Raw genomic sequence first — 23660 nt, forward strand, 5'->3', positions numbered from 1 at the left:
TACTGGAGGGAGTATCGAAGCACCCAGCTTCTAATTTTGGATCCATTATCTGCTTGTTGTAAGACATTGGACAGATCGGCCATTCAGATGACAATTTTGTAAAACTTACATGGTGTTAGATTAGTTCCAGTTTTCAGAGTTTCTGACTTGAATCACAATTTTATATGGGTTCCTGATTAAAATTGCAGATGGACCGCATGCATTCGATTCCCTTCCTTTCTAAAATCTCTCAAGAAAGACAGTATTGAAAGTACAAAAACTAAGAAAAGAGGAAAGGAGAAATGTAGAAATGTTTTCATACACTGTTGAACCAAAAAAAAAACACATGGAAGCGTGGTATAACAGAGTAGAAGAAGTGACAGCCTAAATGTCTGCCTGGGGACACCTGTGAGAGGCAAGCCAGTTCAACAGACACGGTCTCTGACCTGCTCAGGTCTTGGAGACACCAAGTATCATGGAAAGCAGGGGCAAGGTGCCGGGTGAAAAAAAAGAGGAGTTAAATAGAGATCTACAGAGTGAACTGGGGAGCCTTCAGTTTGCTCTACACGCTTTTCCCCCGCAATGTTAACTACAGATAAGTATATTATACATAGTTTTATCCTCACCACCCCCCACCCCACCCCTGTGACAATGCAGGAAATAGTCTCTGGAGAAAAAAGAATTGGAGGCCACGGTAAAAAGTCCAGCTGGCCCGTTATTCCCCTACCTTGTAAAGATACCAATGAACAAGCTCTGTACAGACAGAGCTTCCAGTAAGATTTTTACTATCTCATTTTAAAATATGACTGGACAGCCAAGAGTTAGCATACTTTTGAGAAAAGCTTCTAATACAGCAGATGCCAAAACATGAAGGAACAAAGGGAACTATGAAGGAGCAGAAAGCTGAAGAAAACTTCATAAAAAACTATATTGTCTCAGAGAGAAGATAATTGAGTGCACAAAACCAGAATGGGATGCTGTTTCCAAAAACTATAGAACATGAAAGCTCCTTAAAATTAGAAATATGATAAAATCAGTACAATAGAAAGGCTGAACAGTTGAGATTAAGAAATTTACCAGAAATTAGTATTAATGACAAAATTAAGGATAAAAACATTAAACACAGGATAAGAAAATGGGGGAATTAATCCAAAAGATCCAATATGCTAATAATAGGAGTTTCAAAAATAGAGACTAGAGGAGAGAAAACTCAAAAATATAACAGAAAGTTTTCTAGACCTGAAGGACGCACTCCTCCTGCTGGAAAGGGCACACAGCTTGTCCAGCCTAGTGGATGACAGTTCTACAAGCCACATCACTGTGGAATGTCACATCTCCTGGGACAGAGAGAATATTTCCTAAAAGCTTCCCAGGAGAGAAAGTAGTTTACATACAAAGAATCAATAAGAGTGGCATTGGATTTTTCTGTGTGCCAGAAGAAGGTAGAACAGTATCTTCAAATTCTGAAGGAAAGTGATTTACCTAGTATTTTATACCTGGTCTAGAAGTCAGTCAGGTATGAAAATTCAGTACAGATACTTTCAGTCATGGAAGGTCTGAAAAATTCTGTCATTTTTTTACCCTTTTGACAAATCTGTGAGAAGATGAAATTCAATAGAACAAGGGACTGAATCAAGAAATAAAAGAAAAACTAACCTAGACTGGGGAAGATAAGTCCCAATGGGACCAGGCTGAGGGAGCAATTGGACCAAATTGGAGCAGGCTATGGGAGGAGGATCTCCAGTTTAAAAAAATACAATTAAGAAAACAAAAGCAAAAACGAAAAGCTGAAGTGAGAGATTATCCAGGATCCCTGAGTGTTTGAAGAACTTTGCTGTACATTTAATCAGTCTTTCACAGCATTGTGGGGTGGGGGTAGGATTATACACGTGGAAAACTAAGCAAACGTAGTTCAACTACAGGATAAACAAAACAGATGAAAGAGAAATTATAACTGTTATACATTACTTAGCTCAGGATTGAACTATATTTGCTTAGGTATAAAATGCAAACATTGACTATTTACTAATCAAAAATTTGTGGTGCAGCTGTTACTGAGAGGAAGAGAAGGGAGGTGGGAGGATTCAGAGACCTGAATCTGGGATAACAGCAATCACTGTCTAGAACTGTTAAATCACGAAATAAAGTATAAGCTTATTATTTAGTAACATGAAGGTATAAATAAGAGAAAGAGCTTAAAGAATTCAAAGTGACTACTTCAATGGAACATAGCTTGGAAGTGCAGCGGAGGATTACTTTTTTTTTTAAATACAATTGGATTTTAAAATTTTTATAATATAATTTGATATAGTCATTACCTTTTTACAAGTCAGAGATTTCAGTTTTATTTCCTATGTCATTCCCTCTTTGTGGTGGAATGAAATAGCCAAAAAGAAGAGAGAGAAAAAAAGTTATTTTATCTGAAAAATAAATATGAACTGTATATTCATTTCCTGAGTAATGAAGTTAATGTGGCTACTCATAGTTGAGGATGGGGCTTAGGTTTGGTCAGTGCCATTGAGTATTTGAGATTAGAGTGGCATGGATTTATGTATATATGGATGTATTTTGGTTAGAGTACTTTGACAGGAACTAAATTATAATCTGTTACTTTGATTTTTTTGTAGTATCTCCCTCTTCATGTTGATACTTACAGAATTAGGATCATCTCAAGTTTTTAATAATGACTTGTTCTCTGTAATTTAATGTGCAGATTTAAGCTGCTGTATTTTATTATGTTTAGGATCTTAAAACTTCAAGGGGTCTATTTGAAGAAATGAAGAAAACAGCAAGCAACAATGTTGTACAGGTAAATAAATTATTCCCAAGAAACGACATTCAATTAAATTGCTATTTTATTGCAGGTTAGTACCTATGATGCTGTAATATATGCAGTAAGAATTAGTGAGTGGTCTTTTCAACTTTGTCCCTATGACCACTCTTTAAAATAGTTAATAATAGACTTATGCAAGCAGAATCTTTAGTAGTATTTAAGAGATTTCTCTGTTAACAAAAGAGCTTCTAAACTGATGTTAAGAAAGAAACAGAAAAAAAAAAATCCAAAGAGCTGGAAAAATTAATCCATTTCTATTAGCTATTTTCAAAGTTTAGTTAATTTCTTTTTAGTGATGCTTTGAAAGTACATTTTTCAAATAAAGGTGGGAAAATAGAGTAGAAGCTTCATCTTGTCCAGTGAGAACACTACTGTATTCCGCAGCGGAAGTTCAGCAAAAAGTGTTCTTGTGCAAGAAAATAAAATGTGGGGTTTTTTTTCCATTTAAAAATTCATGATCTAACATGTAATATGTATACACATATGCAAAGAAACACATACAATTTATTTTTATTTATTTATTTTTTTAACATCTTTATTGGGGTATAATTGCTTTACAATGGTGTGTTAGTTTCTGCTTTATAACAAAGTGAATCAGTTATACATATACATGTGTTCCCATATCTCTTCCCTCTTGCGTCTCCCTCCCTCCCACCCTCCCTAACACATACAATTTAAAAACATAATTTTAAAAGAGAATATCCTTGGGATCACTCACTGTGCAACCTGGGAAATAAAATATTGTGGGGACCTTGGAAACCCCCAAAGAATCCCTTCCCCACCATATCCCACTGCATCACCTCTGGAGGTAACCGCTCTACTGATTTTTTTGTGTGCGTGATAATCATTTCCTTAGTTTTTTTTTTAATAGAAGTATAGTTGATGTATAATATTATGTAAGTTACAGGTGTACAATATAGTGATTCACAATTTTTAAAGGTTATACTCCATTTATAGTTATTATAAAATCTTGGCTCTATTCCCTGTGTTGTACAATATTATCCTTGTAGCTTATTTTATACATAATAGTTTGTACTTCTTAATCTCATACTCCTATATTGCCCCTTCCCCTTTCCCTGTCCCCACTGGTAACTGCTAGTAAAATGTATTTTCAAGATAATATATATTTTAAGATTTTGACAGGTTATTTTTTGCTTTAAATTTTCTACCATACTCTTTTGAAATTTTAACAATATCTTTTTCTATCACTTGTGTTTCCAATAGAAATGTACCATAATCATATTTTTTTCTCTCCCTAGGTGATTGAATGGGTATTAGAAAAGACAAGCAAGAAATAGCACAAAATCATTCTCTTTGGATAATTATAAATTGGACAGAGCTATTTACTTTTTCCTTCCATAGTTTGAAAATTACAAACAAATTTCAAACTTTATTCAAAGAATAGATGTTACATCTCTAAAGAATTTCATAAATATCCTATATTTATATAGTTTTGAGGTTGCTCAGTTAATGTATTTATAATTGTATACTTATTTTATAGTTTTACTATATTTTAATTTTTTAATATTTTTATATATGTTTACAAATTTTACTCTTGGTTATTTAATTATTCCAATAAATAGAAAAAGATATTTCTTTACTTCTTGGTAAATGTCTTTGTTGTTAGGCCTATTTAAATTAATAAGTCTTAAGTAAGACATTGCCAGTGGTTTTTCTCATGTGTTCCAATAGCATGATTTATTGGACGGCCCCTGATTTAGAAAATATTGGCAAGAAAATTCACACAGTTAGCCATGTTCCCTTACCCCTGCCCTAGAGCCACCACTGTTGAGCTATTCATGTTTATTTGGGATCAAAAATGAAGAAAGAGCAAAACTTATGAAAATAAGAAACAGTGAAAATGACTAAGTACAGACTCCCAGAAAAAAAATACCTTTTCCCATGGCAGAAAATCTGGAAAATGTGGAAAATGCAAAAAAGCGTGGAAAAAAATTCTAACATTGTTTCTGTCTATAGGTAACCACTGTTAATATTTTTAAACATTATGTTTAAAATATTTTCAGAATTGGTGTCATATGTGTGTGTATGTTTGTGTACGTGTGTTTATATGTGTGATGTGTGTGTATATGTATATTAATTTATAGCCTGCTTTTCACTTAACAATGTGATTTAACTTAATGATATATGATATAAAATGATTTTTATATCATATATCATCATTTTAATAACTGCATGGTACAAATGAACCACAATTTGTTAAATCAGTCCCTCATTGTTGGACATATGAGTTCAATTTTTCCTTACTAAAAATAAAACTTTAATGAATATTCCTGGTACATCACTGATTATTCCTTAGTATAAGTTTTTTGGAGTGGAATTTGTGATTTTTGGTAAATTTTTCCAAATTGCCTTTCTGAGAGATCAGTTTGTACACCCACCAGCAGAGTCCCCGTTTCCTTTTCTGATGGCTGAAAATACTGAGGGTGAACATTTTAAAAAATATGTTGGCCGCTTTTTCAGTAAATTTAATTGGTCAAAGAAATTAATTTCTAAACTTCTAGATGCCTTCCTGGAATTCCAAAGCTGATCTCCACATTATCCACGTCAGGGCCTAGACTCCCACAGGGTCAGAGGTTTGGGCTGCAGCCTCCCTTATTTGGGCTTCTGGAGAAGGGGAGTTACAAGCCTTCCCTATACCTGCACGCTTTCCATACTCGGATACTACTTTAACTTAACTTCCATGCAGTGCTCATACTTCATGCCTTTTGTGAACTTCCCATAAAAAATATTTCAAAGTAAAAAGTGACAAGATATTTCAGATAAATTTGAAAGCAGGTACAAAGGAGAGATCTAAAAGGCCCAAAGACTTCAGGTCAATTTTTGGAATAGACTAAAAGTCATGGAAGAAAAGGCAGGCTGAACTGAGGTTCAGCTGTACATACTTTGGGCTGTGTTCCAGGAGAGGAACCCTGCTGACCAGTTGTTCTGTCTATATATACGATAAGTATGAGCGGGACCTCATGTGGGAGGGAGAATATAGGCTGAACTTAGATATCAGATGTTCTGAGGAGTTATTTCCCAGTGCTTGGAATAATGCCTAAAGCTCCCACTCTTTATAAGGACTGTTTTTTGGAGAAAGAGGGAGCCACAGGGCTGGACTAGCTCAGCTCTGTTATATAGTGATGGTACATTTGGCAAAATTGTTGCCTACATAACCTGGAAAAGAGAATTTGTACCAAATGAACTCATGGATCTAGTTAAGGTTATTTCCAGACAGAATGCTAGAAGTGTCAATGAGCCATTTGTTTGTTTATTTGGCTGAATACAATAAGGTGCAGGACAAGATAGATGAACAAGAGGAGGGACTGTTCAGTTTTCTAGCAGCATTTTGAGGCGATACAGAGGGCTTAGAACATTCTGGATTGGAAAATGAAATGTTTTCCCGCTTCTAGTATCTCTAATGGCAAAATATTCTCCAAGTAAGTAATAGCCTCAAGAAAAAGATCAAACCAAAGGTCTAGCAATATAATTCTTTATTAAGACCTTAGAAATATTTAAAGTAAACTCTCGTAGCAAGACAAAAGGGCTTTTAAGAATCTTCAGGGTGTTGCCCCATGGCACTCTGACACCCAAAGTAAAGAGGACCTGTCCTGAAAAGAATTGTGGGTGTGGTTTTCATCTAATAGACTAGACTATAACTTGATACATAGAGAGCCCACACATTTTATTTTTATTGGAGATGTAATTTACATATTATGGAATTCACCCTTTAGGGTGTATAATCTAACAGGTTTTAGTATATCCACAAAGTTGTGTAATCATCACCACTGTCTAATTGCATAACATTTTCCTCACCCCAGTAGAAATTCCATATCTACTAGCAGTCATTTTCTGTTCACCACTGGCAACCACTAATCTGCTTTCGGTTCTCTGGATTTGCCTATTCTGGACATTTGATGCACGTGGACTAATACAATTTATGGTCTTTTGTGTCTGGTTTCTTTTACTTAGCATGAGGTTTTCACGGTTCATCCCTGTTGTAGCATGTATCAGCATTTCACTGTATGAATCTGCCACATTTTGTTTATCTGTTCATCAGCTGATGCACATTTGGGCTGATTCCACTTTTTGGCTATCATGAATAATGCTACCATGGAGGTTTATATACAAGTTTTGGCATAGACATATATTTCCATTTATCTTGGGTATATGCCTAGGAGTGGAATTGTTGGACTATATATTCAACAGTAACTGTTTAATTTTTTGAGAAAAGGCAGACTGTTTTCCAAAGCAGCTGCACCACTTGACATTTCCAGCAGTTCAAATTTCTCCACATCCTTGCTAATACTTGTTATTATTTTTCTTTTGACAAATGATAGGAAATATGAGGTAATATCTCATAGTGGTTTTGATTTGCATTTCTCTGATAAATAATGTTGTTGAGCATCTTTTCACATGCTTATTGGCCATTTGCATATTTTCTTTCTGCAAATGTCCACCAAATCCTTTTTTAAGGACTTTTAGGTGGGATTATTTCTCTTTTTATTGTTGAGTTATAAGAATTCTTTATATTTTCTGGATTCTAGTCCCTTATCTATGATTTACAAATATTTTCTTCGATTCTGTCCTTCCACTTTACGGTTTTATCTCTTACATTTAAGTCTATGATCCACTTTGAGTTAATTTTTGTGTATGGTGTGAAGAAGGGATCCACCATCATTCTTTGACATACGGGTATCCAGTTTTACCAGCATAATCTGTTGAAAAGACAGTTCTTTCTCCATTGAATTTTCTTAGCAACAGAAAGTCCATAAAATTTTAAGGAATTTGTATCAAAATGAAAAGAGACTTCTGAGCCACCAAATTTCAGTGGGCATGAAGCAGGGTGAGAAAAGTGTTCAGTTGCAAATATGGACTATTTTTTTTATGGAAAAGAAAGACTTTTCAGAAAGTCAAAGCCAAGAGGCCAAAGGGCAGAGCCAATAATAATGGATTAGAGTACCACTCCCAGGTAGCAGAAATGAACCCTGGGTCACATCCCCTGCCCCGGCAAGGGATAAATGGTGACATGTGCCCAGCTGGATTTCAGAATTACTATGAACTAGTGATTAGTCCCTTAACAAAGGAAGTGTCTGCTGCAGTTACCCTGTCCCTGCCTCACCATTGTATGTTGGACGTACAGATGGCAGTTAACTTAGGTTTCTTAGGTCACAATATTCTGGATTTTTAAAAGCCACACCCTGAGTCTCATCCCTATCTGGACTGATGAAAATCATGAAATATTGGACTTTATCCCATATTGGGAGGAAATGAGCATATTTTGTATGTAAGAGAAATGAAAATAATTGTGGCCAGAGAGTGGAATGCACTCTCAAAGCTCAAAGCTTTGAGCTCCTCCCATCAAGAGATGGAGTCTATCTCCCTCGTCCTTGCATCTGGGCTGGCAGTATGACTTGCTTTGACTGGTAGAATATGGTATAAATGACATGGTGTGAGCTAGAACCTAGGCTTTGACCATCTTGCAGCTTCCGGTTTGCTCTTGTAGAACCTTGCCTGAATGTAAGGTAGGCACATAAGGGAACTGGTCTAGCCTACTAGATGTTGAGAGGCCATACAGAAGAGAACTGAGGTGACCCAGTAGACAGCCAGACCGGCTGCAAGACAGTGAGTGAGGCATCTTGGACCTCAGTCCAACAGAATGCTCCAGCTACATACAGCCATATTCTGTGAGTGAACCCAGGCAACCCACAGAATAGTGAGATAATATGGCACTGTGTTCTAAGCCACTAGGTTGTGAAGTGGTTTGTTTTGTGTAAACATTATGTTCTGTTCATGTTGAAGAATTCATTGAGAGGCCAGGTGCAAGAAGGAAAGTTGCAAAAACTTCACTGATTAAGGTCTTAGTTCGAAGGCCTGACTTGAAGAAGAAAGAAGTCGCTTCTTTCTGGACTCTGTTTGCCTTTCTTGTGAGACCCAGAAAACTTGCAGAGGAAGCATTTCCTTCACCCCTTGTGCAGGTGAAAATTACAAAGCAGAGACACTGCAATTAATGAGGGGTTGTGAAGGTCTTTCCTGGACTTTCCTTTGCGTTCTTGGGAAGAAATAGACTATATTCATCCAAAGAATTACAGTTGAAAGTTGCTGAAAATATAACTGGCTTTATTTCTTGAAAAGAACAAAGTTTTTTTTTCAACATTCCCAGGCGCTGCTCCAAGCTAAGGCAGAATCACAGCCATCAGGCCAAGTGTGAGAGCAGGATGGGCTCTGCCCGAGGCTAGAGTTAGGGTTAGAGGCCTTGCCCGCGTGCTGCCTGTGCCTTGGGGGATAGGCTGCGTGTGCATCAGCTCCCACTTCTCTTGTGCGCACTGGTCATCCTTAGTTTTCACCGTCCTCCGCCTCTGCCCTACTCTTTGCTGTGACAATGTCTGAGCAATGTTCTCAGTGTCGAGTCTTATACTCTTGCAATAAACTGCTTTTTTTTATGTCGAAGGAAAAAAAACAATGGAGGATAAAAGGCCAAAATACAGTTTCCTACTGCTTTTCTGTTATCAGACAAATGTGTTTCCATCCCTTACTTGGACATGGTTTAGTTATTTTAATGAGGTATTAGACTTGCTTCCCCTAGTGAAATCCAATGTAGTGTAATTTAGAGGACTGGGTGACATGATAATCAATTTCCAGTCCTATATTCAAATAGTTCTGTTATGTAAGATTTTATAAACAAGTTAAAAATATTATTCACTACTCTCAGAACATTACTTGCCCATAAACAGAAAACCTTATTTATTTATTTATTTTAAACATCTTTATTGGAGTTTAATTGCTTTACAATGGTGTGTTAGTTTCTGCTTTACAACAAAATGTATCAGTTATATATATACATATGTTCCCATATCTCTTCCCTCCTGCGTCTCCCTCCCTCCCACCCTCCCTGTCCCATCCCTCCAGGCGATCACAAAGCACGGAGCTGATTTCCCTGTGCTATGCGGCTGCTTCCCACTAGCTATCTATTTTATGTTTGGTAGTGTATATATGTCCATGCCACGCTCTCACTTTCTCCCAGCTTACTCTTCCCCCTCCCGATATCCTCAACTCCATTCTCTAGTAGGTCTGTGTCTTTATTCCCGTCTTACCCCTAGGTTCTTCATGACATTTTTTTTTCTTAAATTCCATATATGTGTTAGCATACGGTATTTGTCTTTCTCTTTCTGACTTACTTCACTCTTTATGACAGACTCTAGGTCTATCCACCTCATTACAAATAGCTCAATTTCCTTTCTTTTTATGGCTGAGTAATATTCCATTGTATATATGTGCCACATCTTCTTTATCCATTCATCCGATGGACATTTAGGTTGTTTCCAGCTCCGGGCTATTGTAGATAGAGCTGCAATGAACATTTTGGTACATGACTCTTTTTGAATTATGGTTTTCTCAGGGTATGTGCCCAGTAGTGGGATTGCTGGGTCATATGATAGTTCTATTTGTAGTTTTTTAAGGAACCTCCATACTGTTCTCCATAGTGGCTGTATCAATTTACATTCCCACCAACAGTGCAAGAGGGTTCCCTTTTCTCCCCACCCTCTCCAGCATTTATTGTTTCTAGACTTTTTGATGATGGCCATTCTGACTGGTGTGAGATGATAGCTCATTGTAGTTTTGATTTGCATTTCTCTAATGATTAGTAATGTTGAGCATTCTTTCATGTGTTTGTTGGCACTCTGTATATCTTCTTTGGAGAAATATCTATTTAGGTCTTCTGCCCATTTTTGGATTGGGTTGTTTGTTGTTTTGATATTAAGCTGCATGAGCTGCTTATAAATTTTGGAGATTAATCCTTTGTCAGTTGCTTCATTGGCAAATATTTTCTCCCATGCTGAGGGTTGTCTTTTGGTCTTGTTTATGGTTTCCTTTGCTGTGCAAAAGGTTTGAAGTTTCATTAGGTCCCATTTGTTTATTTTTGTTTTTATTTCCATTTATCTAGGAGGTGGGTCAAAAAGGATCTTGCTGTGATTTATGTCATAGAGTGTCCTGCCTATGTTTTCCTCTAAGAGTTTGATAGTTTCTGGCCTTACATTTAGGTCTTTAGTCCATTTTGAGCTTATTTTTGTGTATGGTGTTAGGGAATGATCTAATCTCGTACTTTTATATGTACCTGTCCAGTTTTCCCAGCACCACTTGTTGAAGAGGCTGTCCTTTCTCCACTGTACATTCCTGCCTCCTTTATCAAAGATAAGGTGACCATATTTGCGTGGGTTTATCTCTGGGCTTTCTATCCTCTTCCATTGATCTATATTTCTGTTTTTGTGCCAGTACCATACTGTCTTGATTACTGTAACTTTGTAGTATAGTCTGAAGTCAGGGAACCTGATTCCTACAGCTCCGTTTTTCATTCTCAGGATTGCTTTGGCTATTCGGGGTCTTTTGTGTTTCCATACAAATTGTGAAATTTTTTGTTCTAGTTCTGTGAAAAATGCCAGTGGTAGTTTGATAGGGATTGCATTGAATCTGTAGATTGCTTTGCATAGTATAGTCATTTTCACAATGTTGATTCTTCCAATCCAAGAACATGGTATATCTCTCCATCTATTTGTATCATCTTTAATTTCTTTCATCAGTGTCTTATAATTTTCTGCATACAGGTCTTTTGTCTCCTTAGGTAGGTTTATTCCTAGATATTTTATTCTTTTTGTTGTAATGGTAAATGGGAGTGTTTTCTTGATTTCAACTCAGATTTTTCATCATTAGTGTATAGGAATGCCAGAGATTTCTGTGCATTAATTTTGTATCCTGCTACTTTACCAAATTCATTGATTAGCTCTAGTAGTTTTCTGGTAGCATCTTTAGGATTCTCTATGTATACTATCATGTCATCTACAAACAGTGACAGCTTTACTTCTTCTTTTCCAATTTGGATTCCTTTTATTTCCTTTTCTTCTCTGATTGCTGTGGCTAAAACTTCCAAAACTATGTTGAATAAGAGTGGTGAGAGTGGGTAACCTTGTCTTGTTCCTGATCTTAGTGGAAATGCTTCCAGTTTTTCACCATTGAGGACAATGTTGGCTGTGGGTTTGTCATATATGGCCTTTATTATGTTGAGGAAAGTTCCCTCTATGCCTACTTTCACAGGGTTTTTATCATAAATGGGTGTTGAATTTTGTCGAATGCTTTGTCTGCATCTATTGAGATGATCATATGGTTTTTCTCCTTCAATTTGTTAATATGGTATATCACGTTGATTGATTTGCGTATATTGAAGAATCCTTGCATTCCTGGAATAAACCCTACTTGATCATGCTGTATGATCCGTTTAATGTGCTGTTGGATTCTGTTTGCTAGTATTTTGTTGAGGATTTTTGCAGCTATGTTCATCAGTGATATTGGCCTGTAGTTTTCTTTTTTTGTGATATCCTTGTCTGGTTTTGGTATCAGGGTGACGGTGGCCTCGTAGAATGAGTTTGGGAGCGTTCCTCCCTCTGCTATATTTTGGAAGAGTTTGAGAAGGATAGGTGATAGCTCTTCTCTAAATGTTTGATAGAATTCGCCTGTGAAGCCATCTGGTCCTGGGCTTTTGTTTGTTGGAAGATTTTTAATCACAGTTTCAATTTCAGTGCTTGTGATTGGTCTGTTCATATTTTCTATTTCTTCCTGTTCAGTCTCAGAAGGCTGTGCATTTCTAAGAATTTGTCCATTTCTTCCAGGTTTTCCATTTTATTGGCATAGAGTTGCTTGTAGTAACCTCTCATGATCTTTTGTATTTCTGCAGTGTCAGTTGTTACTTCTCCTTTTCCATTTCTAACTCTATTGATTTGAGTCTTCTCCCTTTTTTTCTTGATGAGTCTGGTAATGGTTTATCAATTTTGTTTATATTCTCAAAGAACCAGCTTTTAGTTTTACTGATCTTTGCTATCATTTCCTTCATTTCTTTTTCATTTATTTCTGATCTGATTTTTATGATTTCTTTCCGTCTGCTAAGTTTGGTTTTTTTTTTTCTTCTTTCTCTGATTGCTTTAGGTGCAAGGTTAGGTTGTTTATTCGAGATGTTTCCTGTTTCTTAAGGTAGGATTGTATTGCTATAAACTTCCCTCTTAGAATTGCTTTTGCTGCATCCCGTAGATTTTGGGTCGTCATGTCTCCATTGTCATTTGTTTCTAGGTGTTTTTTGATTTCCTTTTTGATTTCTTCAGTGATCACTTCGTTATTAAGTAGTGTATTGTTTAGCCTCCATGTGTTTGTATTTTTTACAGATCTTTTCCTGTAATTGATATCTAGTCTCATAGTTGTGGTCGGAAAAGATACTTGATAGAATTTCAATTTTCTTAAATTTACCAAGGATTGATTTGTGACCCAAGATATCTATCCTGGGGAATGTTCCATGAGCACTAGAGAAAAATGTGTATTCTGTTGTTTTTGGATGGAATGTCCTATAAATATCAATTAAGTCCATCTCGTTTAATGTATCATTTAAAGCTTGTGTTTCCTTATTTATTTGCATTTTGGATGATCTGTCCATTGGTGAAAGTGGGGTGTTAAAGTCCCCTACTATTATTGTGTTACTGTCGATTTCCCCTTTTATGGCTGTTAGCATTTGCCTTATGTATTGAGGTGCTCCTATATTGGGTGCGTAAATATTTACAATTGTTATATCTTCTTCTTGGATTGATCCATTGATCATTATGTAGTGTCCTTCTTTGTCTCCTCTAATAGTCTTTATTTTAAAGTCTATTTTGTCTGATATGAGAATTGCTACTCCAGCTTTCTTTTGGTTTCCGTTTGCATGAAATATCTTTTTCCATCCCCTTACTTTCAGTCTGTATGTGTCTCTAGGTCTGACGTGGGTCTCTTGTAGACAGCAAATATATGGGTCTTGTGTTTGTATCCATTCAGCCAATCTGTGTCTTTTGGTGGGAGCATTTAGTCCATTTACATTTAAGGTAATTATCGATATGTATGTTCCTATTCCCATTTTCTTAATTGTTTTGGGTTCGTTATTGTAGGTCTTTTCCTTCTCTTGTGTTTCTTGCCTTTAGCAGTTGTTGTAGAGCTGGTTTGGTGGTGCTGAACTCTCTCAGCTTTTGCTTGTCTGTAAAGGTTTTAATTTCTCCATCAAATCTGAATGAGATCCTTGCTGGGTAGAGTAATCTTGGTTGCAGGTTTTTCTCCTTCATCACTTTAAATATGTCCTGCCACTCCCTTCTGGCTTGCAGAGTTTCTGCTGAAAGATCAGCTGTTAACCTTATGGGGATTCCCTTGTGTGTCATTTGTTGTTTTTCCCTTGCTGCTTTTAATATGTTTTCTTTGTATTTAATTTTTACAGTTTGATTAATATGTGTCTTGGCGTATTTCTCCTTGGATTTATCCTGTATGGGACTGTCTTTGCTTCCTGGACTTGAATAACTATTTCCTTTCCCATATTAGGCAAGTTTTCAACTATAATCTCTTCAAATATTTTCTCAGGTCCTTTCATTTTCTCTTCTGGAACCCCTATAATTTGACTGTTGGTGCATTTAATGTTGTCCCAGAGGTCTCTGAGATTGTCCCCAGTTCTTTTCATTCTTTTTTCTTTATTCTGCTCTGCAGTAGTTATTTCCACTATTTTATCTTCCCGGTCACTTATCCGTTCTTCTGCCTCAGTTATTCTGCTGTTGATCCCTTCTAGATAATTTTTAATTTCATATATTGTGTTGTTCCTTGTTGTTTCATCTTTAGTTCTGCTAGGTCCTTGTTAAATGTTTCTTGCATTTTGTCTATTCTATTTCCAAGATTTTGGATCATCTTTACTATCATTATTCTGAATTCTTTTTCAGGTAGACTGCCTATTTCCTCTTCATTTGTTAGGTCTGGTGGGTTTTTATCTTGCTCCTTCATCTGCTGTGTGTTTTTCTGTCTTCTCATTTTGCTTATCTTACTGTGTTTGGGGTCTCCTTTTCGCAGGCTGCAGGTTTGTTATTCCTGTTGTTTTTGGTGTCTGTCCCCAGTGGCTAAGGTTGGTTCAGTGAGTTGTGTAGGCTTCCTGGTGGAGGGGACTAGTGCCTGTGTTCTGGTGGATGAGGCTGGATCTTGTCTTTCTGGTGGGCAGGTCCACGTCTGGTGGTGTGTTTTGGGGTGTCTGTGGACTTATTATGATTTTAGGCAGCCTCTCTGCTAATGGGTGGGGTTGTGTTCCTGTCTTGCTAGTTGTTTGGCATAGGATGTTCAGCACTGTAGCTTGCTGGTCGTTGAGTGAAGCTGGGTGCTGGTGTTGAGATGGAGATCTCTGGGAGATTTTCGCCGTTTGATATTATGTGCAGCTGGGAGGTCTCTTGTGAACCAGTGTCCTGAAGTTGGCTCTCTCACCTCAGAGGCACAGCACTGACTCCTGGCTGCAGCACCAAGAGCCTTTCATCCACTCGGCTCAGAATAAAAGGGAGAAAAAGTAGAAAGAAAGAATTAGTAGAAGAAAGAAAGAAAGAAAGGAGGGAGGGAGGGAGGGAGGGAGGAAAGCAGGAGGGAAGGAAGGAAAAAAAGAAGATAAAGTAGGGCTTTCCTGGTGGCGCAGTGGTTGAGAGTCCGCCTGCCGATGCAGGGGACACGGGTTCGTGCCCCGGTCTGGGAAGATCCCACATGCCGCGGAGCGGCTGGGCCCGTGAGCCATGGCCGCTGAGCCTGCGCGTCCGGAGCCTGTGCTCCGCAACGGGAGAGGCCACAACAGTGAGAGGCCCGCGTAATGCAAAAAAAAAAAAAAAAACGAGAAAGTAAAATAAAATAAAGTAAGATAAAATATAAAAGTTATTAAAATAAAAAAATAATTATTAAGAGAAAATAAAAACAAAAGCAAAAAAAACCGGACGGATAGAGCCTTAGGACAAATGGTGGAAGCAAAGCTATACAGACAAAATCTCACACAGAAGCAAAACATACACACTCACAAAAAGAGGAAAGGGGAAAAAATCGTTAATCTTGCTCTCAAGCCCACCTCCTTAATTCGGGATGATTCGTTGTCTCTTCAGGTATTCCACAGATGCAGGGTACATCAAGTTGATTGTGGAGCTTTAATCCGCTGCTCCTGAGGCTGCTGGGAGGGATTTCCCTTTCTCTTCTTTGTTCTCACAGCTCCCAGGGACTCAGCTTTGGATTGGGCCCCGCCTCTGCGTGTAGGTCGCCGGAGGGCGTCTGTTCTTTGCTCAGACAGGGCGGGGTTAAAGGAGCAGCTGATGCGGGGGCTCTGGCTCACTCAGGCCGGGGGAGGGAGGGGCATGGAGTGCGGGGCGGGCCGACGCCGGCAGACGCCGGCAGACGCCGGCATGACGTTGCAGTAGTCTGAGGCGCGCCGTGTGTTCTCCCGGGGAAGTTGTCCGTGGATCCCAGGACCCTGGCAGTGGCGGGCTACACAGGCTCTCCGGAAGGGAGGTGTGGATAGTGACCTGTGCTCGCACACTGGCTTCTTGGTGGCGGCAGCAGCAGCCTTGGCGTCTCCCGCCCGTCTCTGGAGCTCCTTTAAGCAGCGTTCTTAATCCCCTCTCCTCGCGCACCAGGTACGTGGGGGGTTTCTTGCCTTTGGGGAGGTCTGAGGTCTTCTGCCAGCGTTCAGTAGGTGTTCTGTAGGAGTTGTTCCACGTGTAGATGTATTTCTGGTGTATCTGTGGGGAGGAAGGTGATCTCCGCGTCTTACTCTTCCGCCATCTTCCCGGAAGCCCCAGAAAACCTTTTTTAAAAGAGGATTTTTAAATGCACATTTAAGAAGTTCATGTAATATAGTGGGTATTACAGTCATATGATCCCTGGCCCCATTTCTCAGCAGTAACTGATAGTAAGAGGCCTTTTTAAAAAAATGTATCCTTGTGGACATTGTTATACAAGTACAAGCGTATTATACACACGTGCATCTCTCCTCAACCGAGCAGACCCAACACCCCTTCTAATGTGCCCTTTGCTGTCTTCAGGTGAAATTCATAAATACTGGTCTTAGGCCAAGTTCCCTAGAAAATGAAACATGTGGCAAGGATTAGGTGCTGATGCTTTATTTAGGAGGCCCAATTCCAAGGCCTTCACTGAGAGTGAAGACAAGAAGCGGGCAGGAGGCAGGGAAGCAAGGCAGGTGATGCATGATGACACCGGCTGCTGCTTCATGAAGCCCAGAGAGACACGGCCAGTCACCTAGCAGGTGTGCAGTCACATGGGATGCCTCTCAGGATATACGGTGCATGGCGGGTCCACAGGAAGGAGGCAGAGGAAGGTTATCTGCCCAGCTCCTTCCTGTGATCATCTCCCGTTTGGCTCCACAAAGGTTTCAATAACTCGCCTACAGATGAGGGTTGCTCAGCTCATCACCTTTAGCAGCTGCTCAGGACACCTATGCCCTACAGAGCGGCTTTTCATCCAAGTCTGGCATTGATGAGAGAACCCAGAAATGCAAGTATGTCTCTCCTTAGCCTGGCTGCCTGGCAGCAGCCCAGGGGAGAGGTCGGGGAAGCAGCGTTTCCAGGCAAGCAATGGATTGGCTCTAAGTGGCAGAAACACTTAGGTCAAGCAGAGCTGTCTGTGGTGATGCCTGAAGTTGAATAAGCGGGTGAAAAGTCTGGGAGACCAGCCAATCGCATTGAGGGAATCTGAGGAGATACACAGGATGTGCCTAGTAGAGTAATCTAACTTACATGCACTCAGAAATTTGTTTTAATTGATATCCTCTAATTGTAAAGAAGTTTTGGAAAAGATTAATGATAATAAAATAATATGCATTTCAATATGGAGAAGCTGGAGTACTACTACACTGAAAGACAAAATGAAGTAGTCGAATATTTGACTTTTAGTTGGATTCAGCATGAATGAGGCACATATAATAGCCGTCATGTGTTTGACTCAAGTACCACAAACACACTCGCTACCAGTGACTTGTTTTTATAAAATGTTTTATAAAATGCCCTGAGCAAAACAAAAACAGCCTTTCTTCCATATGCATGGTAGTTGTATACCTAGAAAATTCAGAATATATTGAATCAGTCAAAAAATGTTTTCATTTGTAAAATGTAGTCAGGTCTAGGCTCAGATCATTATACGTGTTTTTCACCTAACTCAGCAGGCACAATAATTGTGTGGGAAATGGTTCTATTGGATGTGAGGACTGTCGTCACATTGCAGGGAATCTAACCACCCTGGCTCTTGTTCATCAAACTGATAGCGTCATACTCCTGCACCCCTTCCCCCGCCCCAGCCCCATCATTGTGACAACAACACTAGCACAGACTTCCAAATGCCCCGCAGTACCATTCTTCTTGAGAACCACTTCTTTTTAAAGAACAAATGGACTATGTATCTACATATCTATATCTGCATTTTTCAGAACTTGCATTTAGAAATCTTGTCCATATTAGATGGACCATGCTTTGTAACAGCTGCAGAATATTCTGATGCATTGGTGAGCCATGATTTATTTCGCTCTATCGACGGTCACGTGGACCTTTTCAGCTTCTTGTTACGAATGTTGCTGCAAAGATGATCTTTATACATTAGCCTTTGTGCACTTCTGTAATATATCTGTAGGACAAATTCCCATAAGTCAAAAGGTACATGTATTTGTAAATTTTATAGATATTGCAAAATTGCCCTCCAAATTATTGCCAAATATATACCTACTAATGGGTGTATAAATGCCTGTTTTCCCGTCACTTCCCACCACTAAGTATTATGGAAGCTTTAATCTTGGCCAATTGGTTCTTTAAAGATAAAAACGAGAAAGTTTAAATATCCTATTTAAAGCCATTTTCAGATCATTTTATATTACCTAGGAGCCCCCAGCCTTGATTTGTCTTTTATACAGGACACTCACGTGGAAAAGAGATTGGACTTTCAGTGTTTTCTAGAGTAGAACAGGGTGATGACTAAAATTGACACAGACGTTAAGTTTTGGCTCTACGAGTGTAAGAATTTTCTAACAACTCTAGCCATCCGGCAATGGGATGGCTGGCCTCAGGAGATAAGGAGCCTCCTCTGTATAGCTGAAAATTTTCAATTTCAGGTGGAATGAACAAGTACAAGGGATGTTCAGAAAGAGATTCCTGAATTTAGTGGCATATGCTACAAGGTCAATGTTTGTCAAAATGTAGTACTTGGATTATAGTGTATGTGGTGGTGGTACAGATTTTTCCAAAAATTATAATTGGTGTACATTCATTTTTTTTTAATTAATTTTATTTATTTATTTATGGCTGTGTTGGGTGTTCGTTTCTGTGCGAGGGCTTTCTCTAGTTGTGGCAAGCGGCGGCCACTCTTCATCGCAGTGCGCGGGCCTCTCACTATCGCGGCCTCTCTTGTTGCGGAGCACAGGCTCCAGACGCGCAGGCTCAGTAATTGTGGTTCACGGGCCCAGTTGCTCCGCGGCATGTGGGATCTTCCCAGACCAGGGCTCGAACCCTTGTCCCCTGCATCGGCAGGCAGATTCTCAACCACTGCGCCACCAGGGAAGCCCTACATTCATTTTTATATGTATACACCATGTGGCTATATTACTAGCAAATTCCATATCCTAAAATATCAATACTAAGGTAGTATTGCTAAAATTATAGGTAAACTTTGAGCAATAATGCGCTTGATGACCTCTGAAGTCTCTTCAAAACAGATTCTACAGTTCTAAATCTCAATACTACTAAATTTTCAAATAGTAAAAGACTTCTCAACCCCAGCGTGTTACATTTATTACAAGTAACTTAGACACGAACCAAGTTCTATGAGAATTTGAGTTTTTGGAGCTTGGTGTACAGGTAAAATCCCATGAAAATTTAGTTAAAATGAGAGTTGAAAGCCCTAAGCCCCAGGTGAAGACCCATCCTGGAACTATACACACAAAAACACACAAAAAAATTGCTAGTGGCATCATCCCCTCACCTCCACCCACTAGCACCTTTCAAGGCCAGTCTTGGAGGCACAGACTAACAGGATGTGTCTTTACACACCCATATCCCTCTGTGGCTATTAGGAAACCACCAGCCAGCCCACCATATTCAGAGATGAATATTTATTTAATTCATATATCAATTTTACATGATAGCCATAGTGCTATAAACATAGGCACATTTTTTTTTTTAACTCATGGTACATTCAAAAATTACTCCCTTACCCCAGTCTACTCCAATCCCGTCAAGATAGAGTATCCAGTATTTGTAACAGGGGCCAGAAAGGCCCTGCTCATTAATTTCAGAAGAATCCTTCTGCCCGTTAAGATCTCCTTCTGACTTCAACCAAGCAGGGTCAACAAGCATTTGGATAAAGAAACATGCATTTTTCAGCATTTTAATGCATCAATTGATAGAATTAATGAAATGTCTCTGCCTGAGTGTTTTTTTGAATAGGTTTATAGTTTTGTTCCTCCTACTTAATTCAAGTCAGAAAAAAAAACTGATAGCAATCTTCCTGTTGGCTTTCTTTAAATTCCAACGGGATGGTTTAAAGATATGTCACCACACCAAAGGGCTCACCTAATCACATCTAACAAATGGGCAGCTTCCCACAAAATATAGATTAAGACATCATTCATTGGTGTTGGTTTGCCCCTAAAAGGACAGACATTGTGAGTTTAATAATTCATCAATTCAAATAAGAAACAGATTGAGCACAGAGGGAACTGGACAAAAACAAACCCCCCAAAATCACTCAGTTGATTTGCTAACCATACCCACACACGATCCAGATGTATGAGTTTGTGTTATTCACAACATTCATAACACACATCAACAAGATTAAATCTACAGTGTAAACTTATAACCTGTTGAATTCAGAATGAGAAAAAATGAGTATTTAAATTGATTCATCATAGCCACTCTGATATGATACAATTTAACTTTGAGGAAGAAAAATGATTTATCTACACAATTCTCTTAGTAAAATTTTCTATTTCTTGCTAATAACACATTTTAATTCAGAAAATGCATTAACTTTATTCAAATATATTTTTCTAAAATATAAATATTTAAATTAAACTTTTATAAACACAGAGAATGTAGTTTCTGTTGACCCGCATCCAGATATTAATCAGTCCAAAACTCAAGTGATGAAGAAATAATATTTGTAATTATGATCATTTTGTCTATAAATATATAATAGGATCTCTGCAACTAAATTATGAGTAATTAACTCACACTTCATGTAGTACTGAGCACCTTAGATTACACATTGTTGAATTAAGCTATTGGCATTAATATATGTATTTTAATATGTTATTTACAATACACAAGTATAATTCTCTCGTATAACAACAATCCAGTGATTTTGAAAATATATAATGAAAGAGTACGTTACAATTTACAATTCATCAAAGATTTCCTACAATATTCAGGCTGGGACTTCACTCTTTAGCATTTTAAAATAGGAAACAAAACAAAATCAGTGTCCTAAAGCTGTGTTTTCCAAAATGTATTTTTTGTTTTGTTTTGTTTTGTGTGTGTGTGTTTTAACACTAGCTCCTTTAGAGAGGAGTTCTGTAGGTAAGCTTTAGGAATGGCACACAGGATGCCCCCCTTGCAGAATCGCAATGTGCAATAAAGTCTTTGAGGAGGCCTGCAATCATGAAATCTGTTTAACATTTTTTAACTCAGTATTGAACAAACTTTTTTTTTTTTTTGCGGTATGCGGGCCTCTCACTGTTGTGGCCTCTCCCATTGCGGAGCAACAGGCTCCGGACGCGCAGGCTCAGCGGCCATGGCTCACGGGCCCAGCTGCTCCGCGACATGTGGGATCTTCCCAGACCAGGGCACGAACCCGTATCCCCTGCATCAGCAGGCGGACTCTCAACCGCTGTGCCACCAGGGAAGCCCTGAACAAACATTTTTGATGACCAATCCCTTTAATTGCCCCCCGACAAAACACCAGTCAATCAATGCCCCTTGGAACTTGTATTACATGTTACTTGTATTACTTTGGGGAAACACTGATCTAAAATAAAATGCTGATCTAAAGTAAAACTCAAGAAACACATGTATCTGAGTGAACAAAATCACATTCTTTTAAAACAGTTTTACTTTTTAAAGCTCTTTGCATAGGTATTTGCTAAAATACGGTTCTGAAAAATAACACACAAACCTAACCTGAAACATTTGTCTATGTAAAACTATAGGGGAGAGAATGGTTACAAATACAGAAATTCTAGAGCTAATTTTCAAGATTTGAGAAAAGTGACTTTAAAATCAAATAATAGGTGTGTTTTCAGTGAATTTGTTTTGAAAGGTAAAAGCAAAAGTGTTAAATCAGTAATATGCTATACGATGTCTGAAAATATTCTTGTAGAAAAATATCAGGTCATTATATTACTTCCCTGGAATTCCAAAAGAGCTGTTGATGGGTTTGATGGGTTTGATTATAACATTGGCTCTCTATGTAAAACCCGGCATTAACCAGAATCATATAAGGCTGCTCTATTACTTGCTTGAAAATGCATGCATACAAGCACAGGCAGAAACAAGAGCCAATAAATTGCTGAGTACTTCCACTGAAAACCACAAAATGGGGAAAATTAGTTAACCCCGCATGAATTATTTTATATATATATATATATATATATCCATTGACAATCTTTTAAAAAAATCCATAATTTGCTTTTATAAATAAAGCTATAAGTCATGGCTCTAAGATAGCAGACTTTGGGTATGAGTGTAGTCCCAGAATTAATCATCTTTCACGCACACCACTCTTCAGCAAAGCTTTGCAATTTAAGCAGTCTACTTTGGCTCAGAATCCACCAGCTTACAGCTCAGATCAGTATCTGATGCTTTATTTAATTCCCACTCATCATATGCTAATAAGAACACTTCAGAATCATTCTACATCATTGAAAGATAATTCATTAAGAAAAAGTAACAGCTGTTTCACACTTAAATAAAAGGTGGGTTTCCATTTGAAGTACTTTTCTTTCCTTACCAGCGAAAGTCAACTCAATTAGAAATAGGAAATAAAGCACAATAAAACAAGGGGTCCTTATTACTGGGGTGGGGAGGGGAGAGGTGAAAAATGTCCATTTCTCATCTATACAGCCCTTGCTTACCTGGGTGAACCAGTTGCCTAGAAACTGGTATGATTAAGATCTGCACATGCTGTTCTAATGTTCATGTCCTTGATTGTCATTATTTAAAAGCTATGCTGTGTATTTCCAATCAGCCTCACCTCTTTACCCTTTTACTGTTCTAAAAAAACAGTTTCATTCTGATAGTCCTTGTGGAATTTTTCTGAAGGTACCCTTTATAGTTGCTGAAATTGACAGAGGAGTCTGGGACTGTTACACAGGACTCTTGGGATCTAAAGCTGACAGTGGCATGCTACATCTGGTGCATCACTGCAAATGGTGTCTGATACGACACTTTTTGGTGGCATCGCAGCCCTCCTTTTCTCAAAGGCAATTCGCTCCTCTGTTCAGGCCACCAACCCCAGCCTTGTAATCTTAGCTGACAGGAAGGAATGAATGATGAAAACAATCGGCTTGGGGCAGGAATGAAGGTCCAGTTGCTGAAATTCAAAAAGAAGAGAATATGAAAGATTTTAAACTAATGCTTGATACAAAATAGTCATTTACACATCAAACAGATCTATGCACTTCCTACTTTTAAGTGTTAACTGGAGCAATTGTGTTTTTAAATCCTTGCCCCCCAGTGAGATAAAAAAATAACTCTTTGAACTTATTCCTTACATCTCGTATATCTTTTTTTCCAAAATAAGTTCTGTGAAATTTATACATACCCATAGCATAAATATCAGTGTTGCCCTTCTTGACTGTCTAAACCATTTATTTTTGGTATCACGATAGTGATATTATTTATGTCGGATTAGGTACAGTATGAAGTGGTACTAAATTTCACATCATAGGTTTCAGTCGTGGTTCTAATACTTTTTAGATGTGTACATCATCTCGGACAAGTCACTGAAAATT

The 23660-nt window shown here is 38.2% G+C and overlaps 2 protein-coding genes across 9 annotated transcripts in view; one reads left to right on the forward strand and one right to left on the reverse strand.

Moving 5' to 3' along the window:
• The window catches only part of MTBP (MDM2 binding protein), a 154647-nt gene that overhangs the window by 68540 nt on the left and 62447 nt on the right, over positions 1-23660 (forward strand). For 4 of the 7 annotated variants that reach the window (XR_007472764.1, XR_004480980.2, XR_004480979.2 and 1 more), the window contains one exon: positions 2723-2788. Coding sequence is in view for 3 of the 7 variants with exons in the window: in XM_033419876.2 (XP_033275767.1) it covers positions 2723-2788; positions 4072-4110 (105 nt within the window). In the remaining 4 variants the exon portion in view is untranslated. Of the gene's footprint in view, positions 1-2722; positions 2789-4071; positions 5093-23660 lie in introns of those variants that run through there. The other 3 variants (XM_033419881.2, XM_033419876.2, XM_004265353.3) reach the window with 1 other exon arrangement.
• The window catches only part of SNTB1 (syntrophin beta 1), a 232108-nt gene continuing 227487 nt past the window's right edge, over positions 19040-23660 (reverse strand). For both annotated transcript variants that reach the window (XM_004265352.4, XM_049700673.1), the window contains one exon: positions 19040-23239. In XM_004265352.4, coding sequence (XP_004265400.1) covers positions 23147-23239 — 93 coding nt within the window. In that variant the 3' untranslated portion in view covers positions 19040-23146. The remainder of the gene's footprint in view (positions 23240-23660) is intronic.

Source organism: Orcinus orca, chromosome 17 (genome assembly GCF_937001465.1).
Source record: "Orcinus orca chromosome 17, mOrcOrc1.1, whole genome shotgun sequence".
NCBI classification, from domain to species: Eukaryota; Metazoa; Chordata; class Mammalia; order Artiodactyla; family Delphinidae; genus Orcinus; species Orcinus orca.